We start from the raw sequence: 12,681 nt of genomic DNA, 5'->3' as shown, positions 1-12,681 counted from the left end.
CAGCAGGTAAAAACAGTCAAACAGAGCACTGAGAATACGTAGCTCCTCTAACCAGGCATACAACTGTGAAGGCACAGTTGAAAAACAGGCAAAACAAGACATCCACAGTTACAGTTCACTGCAGGTCTTTCTTGATAATAGAGCCATTTGTTCTGCCTTCACCTGAGCACACAACCTCCCCTCCCTCAATGTGTAGAGGCCACATCATGAGAGAGAGTAAAAGGCACTCGAAGAGGCCATGGGACTGCAGTGAAGATACCTTATTTCTTAAAATTCTTTGAGATGTAATGGAGCCAGAATGGTGATAACGAGAAAAAGGACTTGAGATGACCAAGCTCAAGCTTCCCCTCGTTAAATAAATGTATGTGAAGGTGCCTGGGCAACAACTAATGAGCCCTTTTCTACTGTAAACAACCATTAAGTTTCTTTTCTTTGTAATGATCATTTCTCTCCCTTTTGGCTGTCCATTGAAAACTATGCATTTACCATCTGAAAACACATCGTGGAAAGCACTTAGCATTTAGGGGATGTTTTAGTTTTATCGTGTAATGCTGATATTTTGGAGAGCTTTTTGCAAGAAGGTGAGGATTCTTAATCTTTTATTCAGGAAATGCAGAGATTATGTGTTGTATCTCAGTAATAAAAAGTTCAGTTATGTCAAGATTTTTAATAACAACGCTTGCAGTAATGACTTCCCACTTGAATATAAATGTTAGCCTTTTTCTTCGTGTTATTGCTGCAGCTGACTTTGCTATTTCTACGCTACTGGGCTCAGTGAAACGCAGTTGGCTTTTTACTCAAGCGGATAAGGAAAGTAGGGCCCGACTATATATGATTGTAAGGACCAATACCAATACGATATCTGGTGATGTAAAAATCTGATGTATCGGTCAAACTTCTTTTCTTCAGAAACACAAAATGTTAAAACATTTCTCCAACATTTGTATGTATAGTTATTTATGGGTCCTTATTAAGATGAATGCTCATATTAGCAGAAAGCCGCAAATGTCGACTTCAAATTGCTTGATCTAAAGATGACAGTCTTATTATTTTGGATCTTATTATTAGGATAAAGCAGCCTGAGAAATTAAACAAGCACTCACATTTAGAGAGCTTAAAGCAGTTTTCATTTTTGCTTCCAAATGACAAATGTTGCTTGGTAAAATAGCTCCAAATTTATTTTCTCTCAGTGATGTAGTTGGTTACTCAGCTTACTCTTTTCTTCTCTATTACTAATATCAATAACAACAAGAACTCTGACTGGACTAAAACTGACATTATTACACAGGAAGTGCCACTCTTCCATGAAAAAAAGTCCATCTGTTGGTGAGGGATTTAGAAACACCCCTGGAGCTGCTTCTTCTTCTTTCTTTTTTTTTTTTTAAAGATGGAACAGAAAAGATTTAGTGCAGGTTTTGCCAACATAAAGAAAGCCCTGTGATCCACTTTGCTCCACACTGTAGGTTTATCCACCTTAAGCCCTAACTAAAAAACAGCGAAAATCTAGCTGCCCCGAGACTGTTGATGCAGTTTTCTACGCTTGGATATGGCTTAATTTTACATTCAATTTTCTTTACATGCTTCAAGGCAAACACAATTCAATGTAAAAGCCAAACAAGCCCGAGGAAAATCGTGTTCATGTCTGAGTAGTTTTCACTCTTAATGACAGCAAAGCTAAGTCAGAATCTCCCCCTGCCCCTCCTCCTCCCTCTTACCATCCACACAGGCGGGTCTAGCTCTTGTAGTTCCAGCGATCTGGCCCTTCTTACAGGCGCAGCGGGCCGTCTGCCTGGCGATGGTCCGCCGTGGTTGGCTGCTGTCCCTGTCCAGCGTCACAATCTCACATGTCCCCGCTGCCAGCTGGCCTGGAAATGACATTGCACCACAGGACACGAGGTCAGAAAGATGAAATCATAAACAGGGCAAAATAAATGACCCTGTCTCTTCTGTTAAATTTGTGTTATGTTGTATGTTCAGCAGTGTAGAACTTTTTTTTTTAAATCCTTGGTAGCTCAGTTGACAGGGCAGCAGGTTAACAATAGCTAATTTGTAGTGTCAGGTCTTATGAGAACAACCAATGCACGTGCACATCCTGAAATATCCTTATCTTTAGCAAAGACTCTAGACACATTAATATGCATGCTAAGATCATTTAATCTCAGAAAGGTAAGACTCAATTTTCTGTACTGGTTGTATCCTGGAAAGTAGATGCTTTATTCCCCTGCTGAAGTATATTTTAGAAGCAGGTGTGATTTCAGTGCTGAGTTTAATAAAAGCTAGAGAGGAGTAAGAGCAAGGTTCAATGATGGAGCGCATCCAGGTTCTTCTATTTACATTTACAAGACAGAGCAGTGCACACCTTGGTGAAAGTGTGCACCTCTTGATGTCCTTTTAATTGCTCATGAATTCAACTTTACTTTTCTAAGAGGCGTTGCGGTGTTTCTTCTTTCAAAAGTTAAAGTCTAACTTGAATAAACAGATTGGAGATCTGAAAGGGCTAGATGAAAAATCTACTTTCCTTTAACTGATTTTAACCACATCAGCAGGAATACCATTTTGAAGCTGTCACTTTCACGGTGAAAGCGATTTGCGTTCATTAAGGTTTGACAGGCCTGAGATCCTTAGCCCTCGACATCTCCACTGGAACAGCTCACAAGCCAGCAGAGGGACAGTGCGATGGGGCTGACTTTAAAAGACAATGGTGGAGAAATTACTTTTAAATTTCAGCCACCTAAAGACTACCCATGAGCTATTTCCCATTAAGGGCCACATCCAATCAGTGCACCTCTTTGAAGGTAATGTACCCATTACCCATGAATAAAACGCATGAATACTGATGAACTTTGTAATTGCTGCCAAGCCCCACTGTCTTACACACAGACATATCCTTCCATGTATTCAATCAGGTGACCTTTGGCCTTGTAGCTGGGCCCTTGCTGCTCGCAAATTAACCTTTGTCTGTGTGTGGAGGCCCTCGGGTGCCATCCTGGAGAGGCTTATCAGGATCTAATTGTGATTGGCAAGAGGATGGAAGTTGTGATTAAATCTGGACTTGAGTCGCGAACACTTGGGTGGCTAGCTTAATGAACTGAGCGGCGAGGGGTCACACCCAGGGTAATGGGGATCTATCAGGATTCATCCACACGCAGGTACCTGCGGTGGCCATGGTCACACACACTGAGAACACGGCTGTGTGCATATAATATTTAGCTTGCTATACTCTTACATGTGCTATTTGAATAATATGTCTATGGATATAGGTTTGCATGTGTTCAGTACCTTCATACGTTGATTAAGTAGCATTATGCTGCACTTCAATTAATATATTTATATAAGAAGACAGATATTAAAAAAATTAATTCATGTAACAAGAAGTCGTCTCAGAGAATTAGACAGCGCTGTAGTGTTTTAGCATTGAGTAAGGGTTCAGACAAATACTCAAACAAATTCCTGGAATTAATCTTCTTACTGGTGATACCTGAAACAACACACCTCTACCAGCGCAGCATTCACAGACATTCTTCAGTTTAATAGTTTAACCTTTTCGTAATTTAATTATTGTTCTTTTGTTTCACATTTTTGTGTGTTTTGCTGACACCAAATAATTAGATTCCAAGTGAGTGAAAACAAGCTTTAAACATCTCCTGACATATTTTCTGCTGAAAGAGGCCAAATTATTTTGGCAGAAGTGCTACTTCTGTCCAAAATGTCAGAAACACAGTGTGAAAAATGCTTTGCAAAACTACTGCGACTGCTTCCAAGGAGCTGGCAGGTCACTGATAAACAGAATGCAGAATTAGCTACTCTTGAGAAACCCACTTGGAAAAGTGACACAAATTTGGTATTTGCCATGGCAGATGCATTTGATGGTTCACTTGTATGTCAAATATAAGGTCAAAGTAAAAGTACTGTACTCCAATAAATGTCAAATTAAGTACCAGATCAAAGTGGCCAATTATTTCAACTACTTTATCGACGCAATTAAGAACAGCACCCATCATTACCTATATTGTCTGTGTGTCTGTTTGTGTGTGCGTGCAGCCAGTTACCAGGCATTAGTGGTATACAATTTGTTATATCTATAAATACAACTCTACGAAGAAGACAGGAGAAGTGATTAGAGATGTGCAGAAAGATAAATTAACACAAGATGCCTTTGCTCAGAAAGGCATGCCAACAAAATTCACTGTCTGAAATGTTTTGCACTGAGATGAAGCGCCCCTTCCCAATTGAAATACATACACACACACACACACTTGCTCTTCTTCTCTTTCATGCCTTCTTACTTAACTCACCTCTTGCATCTATTCTATCTTTTCTGCCTGATGCTGGATAATGATGTCTGAACTGCTGTATGTGTATTTGCATCTATGCGCATCTTAATGCTACTCACTGCCTTCTTCCTGCTTCCTCTTTTGGAACTCTTCCATTGCAAGACGCTGGACAGACTGTTTAGATCTGTCTTATGCAATCTTGTGAATCACTGTGCCACTGAGTTACCATGTGCGAAGTCAACAAGTTCAGAGACTGTGGCTGATTTGACGCTGCGATTCTCTGTTGTTCGTCTATTTTGAGTTGATGGAGCTCATTAATTGACTATGTTTCATCAAACAGGGGCCTTGCTTTTGCCGCCACAGCTGTAGCTGTCAGGAAACTGAATTAATATCTGTTTTATGTTGTTGTCTTGCCGTGTAAAGTATACTACTTCTTGGTATGATGATGAATCTTCTAATTTTAAACTGAGGTTAAAACGAAACAGTTCCTTACTCACATTATGAAGCTAAATAGGACAGAGAAAAATACTTCATGTTTTATTTAAATGTATATTTTTGAGCTGCTGCCACTGATCTTAACTGTTGGACTATATACCTTTAAAACTTTGAAACAGGGCTATAAACTGGTCAGGAATTGCTTGGCAACCACTGGTCGCTAGGATAAAATGAGTAGACCTTGAGCAGCTTCAAGTACTTCAAGTGTTTGCTGGAGGTTGCTAAAACTGATGACTAAAGCTTGATTTAGACTTCCCACTTAGACTGTGGGAAACCAACTTACATACTAACTGCAAGCTCTTTTTTTTCCTATAGTGCAACTTTCCACACCATTTAATTTGTTGTGGTATGCGTCGACCCGACGTATAGCTACATTTCACAGGAGGTGCATGTCAGGTTGCATAGAAGCTTGCAGCATAAATTTAATGGGGTTAAAGCGTAAGTTACAACTTAGATCCGCAGCACCTTTTATGTGACAAGCAAACATTCACCAACTGACCGGGAAATACACGTTTTTCCAGGGGGTCGTCGATGAGTATCTACGCTTGTGTGACTGAGGCCTTGAATTGAAATTGTCAAATTATTCAATGGGTTGAATTTCTGTGCATGCTTGAACAAATTTTATGGCTGTAAAACTCAAAAACAATTTCACTTTTAAATTGAAGTGTAACAAATGTGTTTCATGGAGTTTGGTCAATGATAAGATAATTCATCCATGCCAGCTGACGCAATACTTTAATGAGAAGAGTTAAAAGCCATTATACACACGCTAACATGCTTAGAAAGCAGTCTGATGTTGGGCAGGTATGATATTCACCTTCTTCGTTCATCATATTAGATGTTAATCAGTTAGCACTAACACCAGAAATACAGCTCCACAGGTATGTCCATAGTAAGTAATTAATCCTTAATAATAACAAATATCTTCCTCAGATTTCACAGCAGTCCATAATTAAATCAGTAATAAAATGTAAAAATATGGTCCAACTTCGAATTCTTGCAATAAATTCTAAATCAAATTTCTGCAAGCGCCCTTAATATGCTACTAAAAATGATAATAAAAAGTTAATACTAAAAATGTATCTGGGTTGCCATCCTGAGGAATTTCTTTCTGCAGACAGTTTTACAGACAGAAAGATATTTGTTTGATAGTTGGGGGGAATCTCACAGAAGTCTTTAGGGAAATGCCAAAACAAGTTCTAAATGCAAGTGTTCTAGGTGTTTTCAGTTTTTCCAGATAATATATAAGAGAACTTGAAGACAAGCTGGTCTCTGTCTCCCAATAATGTGGGAGTTGACTTCATTGCTTCTTTTCTAAAACAAATTGCTCCAAGCGTCCCTGTGGCTCTGCCTCCAGAACACAGTGCCAAGGATAGGACAGACTCTGCCACTGTGAAACACAGCAAAGCTAAACAAACAAAGAATAAAAAAAATGAACCGAACCAAATCTCCCCAACACAACAAAGTATCCCTCCTCCCACTGGTCCTGGGGGATCTGCAGAAAAAGTTGAAATGTTAGAGGATACACAGCTCCGATAAGGCTGTCTCACCACAGCATAACTGCACATTTGGTCCACAACACAAACTCTGTATTTCTCTAATATGAAATATCATTGTTCATTTACAATTTATTACATGCACTAATGCATTCTTTTCACAATCATCCCATGAAAAAAATGGACCGTGACGAGAGGAAGCTGCAATCCCCTTTTTGGGGATAGCCACATAAACAGTGGAGAAAAAAAATCTCAAACTGGAAGGAATCCTTAGAAAGTAGCCCAAAGCTTGTACTAGTAGTGCTATGATTCATCATCACCCTTATCGGCTCCTGTTGTTGAGCAGTTGTCAGCTTGGCCAGCCAAATGCCTGATTAAAATGTATGTGTGGCCACCCTAGAGTGAAATGAAGGCTCTGACTGTGGCAGAAGATGGATTCATGTGGCACAGCGTATGGCTTAATGCAACGTAATGTTATTGACATGCTCCTGTGTCTTATTATTCCTTCTCCCGCTATTCAGCACATTAAAATTGCACAGCCATACAGGGCTATTTGACAAATGTCCAGCATGGCATTGCAGGAAGACTTGACTCGCCCCCCGCTCCTTCCATCTTTTGCTTTGCATGTTTTTCAGAAGGTGCTTTTTCATTCATTTTTTAAAAATACATTATTTTTTTTGTCTCGTTTTGCTGCTCAAGAGATCCAAATGCAAGAAAAAGCTACTTCTAAGAATCTGCTGATCTGAATGTCTAAGATATGTATAAATGTGTGGTTAGGCTTGCTATGAAAGGTTGGTATAGTTTGGTTGCTGTTTTTTTCTTTTTCTTGTTTTTTCTTGGTCCTTTGAAAATCTAAAGTGTGTTAGACTCATGCTGAGATTGCATACTGTGCTAAACAAGAAGCTGCTATTACTGAACCATTTTTGAGTGTCCTCCTAAATGCAGCACAAAAACACAATGTGACATGACATTTACTGAGATACTGAAGTGCGGTCTAACCGAATGAGTTTTTAATTAGCCCTCATTTTCCAGTAATACTCATGGCAGCGTACATAAGAAAGATGAGTCCTCCCATGCAAAAAATAGTTGCAAAATGTCTCTGGATGGTAAATGAACACCACGGCGCACACATTTGAAGTAGTAAATGAAATTCAGCCATTTAACAATGGCTGTGCAACAAACAAATTATAAATGGGATGTACATGGGGATAAAACCTTAACTGCTCACACTGGCATGTGAGAAAAGATGGCCCCATCAATTACTAACTCAAACACAATCAGCATTTTTTATCATTATTATTCCTATTATTATCATTATTATGATTTTTTTAAAGCACACTAATACATGCTGCCTCAAATAACATGCTGCAGCATGTTTCAGGTAATATTATAAACTGATTGTAAATTATATATAGCACCTTTCAAGATAAATATCATGAAGTGCTTTACAGCACAAAAATATTAGTCTACAGAGTTTGCATATTTATATCCAAATATCTGTTTACAGAGAAGGTATAATTAGCTTAGGAACCAGAATAATTTGATCGTATTTTTAAGCGCTGATTGACTGGAAGGTATGCTTGTGATTGTACTATAATAACAGGATACAGGAACCCGACAGATAGATATAATTAGAAGCCCGCTTTTTAATGCACAAAATACGTAAAGCTTATCCTTAAAAATATTTAGTCACATTTAAATTTCAAAGACAATCATTGGGACGATGGTATTGGACACATTTAGCGGCAAAGCAATAGTCTTGAAAACTGTATTAGGAGGAGATAACAGGAGCTTTGTAGTTCTTTAGAGTCGCCACACATTTGTTGTAATTTGAACCAACCAAGTGGGTACCATCAGCATCTGTGGAGCCCTGTGACCTCACTAGCATGGCTAAAATTATGCTGTGTAAGGGGAAGAACCTTAAATGCTGAAATATATACATGCAGTATTGATTTGTGTATTAAGCAAACATTGTTGTAATTGTGTCTCCGAGGAGCCAAGTCACTTGTGTATATTGTGCAGCTGTGAAGCAAATACAACAGTGCTAACATGCAGATATGCGATGCATGTAATGCTTAAACAACAATTTATTTTTTACATACTCGTCATTTAAGCTAGTTGGAGACTGCCATTTCTGTTCGGAGAAGTCACAGTGTGAGTGTGTGCGCAAACATTGCCAGGCTAAAATACTATATCACTACAGCTGTTTCGATCGAGAGAAAAGAGTCCAGCGCCAACATTGCAAGTACTGCTGTTTTAGCCAAATGTAGCATTAGTAGAACCTTGGTGTCATCATTCTACCCTAAGGCCTGATGGGCTAGCTTTTAAACAAATCCTTTTAACAAGCCTAATCAAGGCTGGAAGAGCCAGCTGAACAGCATGTGGTGTGATGGGAAGGAGAGCAGAGCAGACGATATTACAGCTTCAGGTAAAAGAGCAGAACGCTGCTCTTGAAACACAACTGCACTTGAAACAAAGATTTGTTGTTTGCTGCAACATCAATTTATATTTTTAGTGAAAGGGTTTTATCTTAGCAAGCTTAACATAACATATCTGCTCAGCTAACAGGTTTAGCTAAGCTAGTTAGCTTGGCTCAACAAACATACAGGATCAAGGCATGCAGCATGATCCTCTCCAAAAACGTCCAGCAACTTCCACCTCTAAAGCTTACTAACCAGCATGACACATGCTCTATTTCCTCTAAAAACAATCCACTGTCTTTAAAATCTAAATCATCTATTCTAAATTATTATCTATTATCAGTTCTAAAATCAATACGGAGCATATTAGCATAGTAGTTTTACTTTAACTCTACTTAACTTTAATAAGAACAGAGATACACTTACTATTATTTTATTTGATTAATAGAATATAATTGTTGGAAGGTAGATTTCATTATCTTTTATAAAAAAAAAATCTTAGGTTGCTCCATCTCCGGTTAAACTAATCTAAACTAATCTCCTAGTTTCTTTTTACTTTTTCCTAAGGGCAGCTCATATGTTGAACTACTTTCTGACTTGCTCTGGATACTTAATTAAAATAAACTCAGAAAAATCTAACTGATTGAAACACACACACATTAGACTAGAGTGACCAAAAACTCATAAAAAGGTTAGCCTTGGAATTATTAATACCTCGCCTATGCTGCCATGAGTCAGAGAAAGTTCTGGAGACAATTCTCATCGGAGAGCTTCTTCATCATGCAGAGAGAGAGTGAGGGAGAAAAAGAACTGTAGCTTGGCCGATCTATTTTGGGTGAAGCAAGCTTGTATGAGTGCTTCACTTGCTTTGAGGAAGTGGAAGTGATTTGATTTTTCTTTGCTGCGTTTTCCCCTAAAATGCTCAAGCAAAGAAGCAGTCGCACCGAGGCACAAACACACACACTAAAACATACAATTATGCATGAAAGAATATAAGCAGACAATGCAGCATACAAACTATTGCGAAGGATATAACCATGAGACAGACTTCTATCATCCTCACTCTCTTGCACCCAGACATACTTAACTGAATGTTGCCATGCAACCATAACTAAAACTTAAGTCGAGCCTCTGCTCTGTACACACCTCATGAAGATACATTTTCTGCTCCTAGTTCTCAATGTCTAAAATTTCAAGAAAAAGATGATAGGCATAAAAAGAGCTGCTTTTAATTCCAGTCAGTCTCTCAGTGATGACCCATGTGCTAATCAGCACAAGTTAGTATATTAATTTACAAAAGTGAAATGGCAAACATGGTCAGCATTATACTAGGTAAATATTAACAGTTAACATTTACACTGGGAATGTGTCACACAGATGTCACATCAGAGCTGCCTCTCTCCTGCATAGGGTGGCTGATTAGAAGTTGTGACCTATTTCTCTTAAAAAAGAAAAAGCCATACATTTGTCATGCTTTTCGATATTCACATAAAAGAAATATTAAAAATAAGCAACACAAAAAATGTTTCTCTGTGACAAAAAAAGCTATAACATCTGCCGCATATATTTAAAACAACCCAGTACAAGAGGGTTTATAAGATTTGCAAACCATTGCATTCTTTTCATTTAAATTTTACACAATGTTTCCACACGAACGGTGTGGGTTCAAATCCACAGTCTGGCTGTGTTGTGTTTACATGTTCTGCCTGTGTCTATGTGGGTTTTCTCTGAGGAACTCTCACTTGTTTTTCTCACAGTTCAAAGACATGCAGATACAGGAGTTAGGTTAATTTGTGACTCTAAATTGCCCATGAGTCTGAATAGTTGTCTGTGAGAGCCTGGAAACTGTTTCTCACAGGGTGATCCTGAATTGGACAAGCAGAAGAAAACGGGTGGATGGACAAAGTTCCAACTGTTTGGAATTGGGTCTGTATAATTTCAATGAAAAAAAAAAAGTTTAAAAAAAAAAAAAGCAACTGTGGCTTGTGGGGACATGAATTTTAGACCTGAACGTTTGACTAAAATGGTTTCTCGCTTTGTTCAAGAAAACTAACAGTAGCACCTGCTACCCTGCGCAACCAGAAGACATCGGAAGCTAATGATATCCCTTGAATTAGCTCACATAAGTAAACCTTGCTTGTTTTTTCTTTTAAATGCTTTTTTAAAATATCTTGTCGACCAAAGGCTCTCTTTCTCTCATCTTGCCTCTAGCTTCACTAAACAGTGAATGACTTTGAGCTTTTAGGAAGAGGCGAATGTGTACTGAAAAGGAAAAGAAAAAAAGGAAGATTTGTAATGAAAATGAATACAAAAAATACAAATAGTTTAATTCTGACTATATTTTATGGACTAAAGTACTGTAAATAGGCAGGGCCACAACTCTTAATCTTTCAATTCAGGTGTTTTCAGTCCCACCGTCTCATAGGTGTATTAACTCAAGGTACTAGCCATGAAGTTTGCCTTTACAGTAGGGCTGGGCTATATGATCTAAAATCAAAATCACATTCACATGGACATTTTCCCTTAATTTCAGTGCATGTGTATTATTATCACACACACACACACACACACACACACACACACACACACACACACACACACACACACACACACACACACACACACACATATTTTTCTTGCCCTCAGGGTTCACTAGGTACAGTAAATATGCTAAAGTACTAAAGCTGGAATTTTTATTTTTTTATTTTTTGGTAATACAATTGGGCTCAAAGGTTTTAACAGCTTAGTAGTATTGATTTCAGTTGCTGAAACTATTAATCATACAGTTGTTTGTTGTCTGTTTTCATATTTCTGTTTGATGTTGTCTTTACTAAAACCAAAAACAGTGTCCAAATAATGGACACAGGATTTGTATTTGCTCCAGTTGCTAACTAGACCATGTATGTAACATATATATGTAACAACATATACAGTAATACATTTAAAGGGAACAGTGCATAATGGCAAGTACGTAACATTTGTCTATATACTGTAATTTAATGCTGTGTTTAAAATTTGATTATTCATTATGGCAAATGAGGATTGCCTCTATCAAATTTGGGTTCAAATACACCCTTTCATAACATTACAAATTATTAAAAGTCAGAAATTTGAGTAGAATTTAGTAGATAAACTGCTTAAATCTACCACTATTTCCACTCTCTTTCCAGCAACATTGTAACTGTCTCGCTCCATGACCTTCTTCCACGCAGTAATCAGAGCTTTCCCAAAATGGCCTCCACAGTGTGTCAATGTGAAAATGCTACCTTGGTTTTAAGGTTTATGTGGAGATAGAAGTACACTATGATAATAAAGTAGAAGTCTTGATGACAGTTTTGTTTGTTTTGGGTTTTTTTACCCCCTTTAACTCATTTTTCTAAATTCAGCAAAAAGTGGTACTTTATTATTTTTAGACCATGTGATAAATCAGTTTATTGCTAGAAAAAATCAGACATTTCACAATCTTACTGAGGTCCCAGTCCAAGTGCAATAAGAGACAAATGAAATGCTTTTCTTCTATGAACTACATAATGAAGCAGGGACCCCCCTTTTCCTACTGTGACCTTGTATAAAGCCCATAAAGAATGGTGTTTCCCTAGAGGCACCCTCTTTTCCCAAGTGTTAGTGTTTAAGAATAATGAACTCCGCTTAATAACAGGTTGTTGGTGCGAAACAATGAATGACCATCAATTAAAATGGCGGGGAAAAAAAGTGAAACAAATAGACACTGTAAGCCTCGATATCGCAGGAAAGCTCATGTGCTTACACACATGCTGCCACTTCACTACAGCAGTAGAGCACATTTTTTCTCACCCTGAGGATACGTCACAACAGGGCAATGATGTTCAGGTGAAATCCCTTAAATCTTGCTATGGTTTAGCAGACTAGAGACCCAGAACATGTCAAAGTCCAATCATTTCTGTTGTTCTGCTCCCCTCGGGGAAGCATCTAATGTCAGACAGCGTTAGTCTCCTGATCAGATCTGGAATGTATTCT

The 12,681-nt window shown here is 38.2% G+C and overlaps 1 protein-coding gene across 5 annotated transcripts in view; it reads right to left on the bottom strand.

The window, feature by feature from the left end:
- Nucleotides 1-12,681, bottom strand: part of tafa5a (TAFA chemokine like family member 5a) — a 158,050-nt gene that overhangs the window by 63,395 nt on the left and 81,974 nt on the right. For 4 of the 5 annotated variants that reach the window (XM_031758539.2, XM_031758540.2, XM_031758541.2 and 1 more), the window contains exon 2: nt 1,716-1,865. In XM_031758539.2, coding sequence (XP_031614399.1) covers nt 1,716-1,865 — 150 coding nt within the window. Of the gene's footprint in view, nt 1-1,189; nt 1,370-1,715; nt 1,866-12,681 lie in introns of those variants that run through there. The other variant, XM_039600730.1, reaches the window with a different exon arrangement.

The sequence above is a fragment of the Oreochromis aureus genome, linkage group 17 (assembly GCF_013358895.1).
Source record: "Oreochromis aureus strain Israel breed Guangdong linkage group 17, ZZ_aureus, whole genome shotgun sequence".
NCBI lineage: Eukaryota > Metazoa > Chordata > Actinopteri > Cichliformes > Cichlidae > Oreochromis > Oreochromis aureus.
Note: the sequence above shows the minus strand (reverse complement) of the source record. Positions and strands in the feature narration are given on the sequence as shown.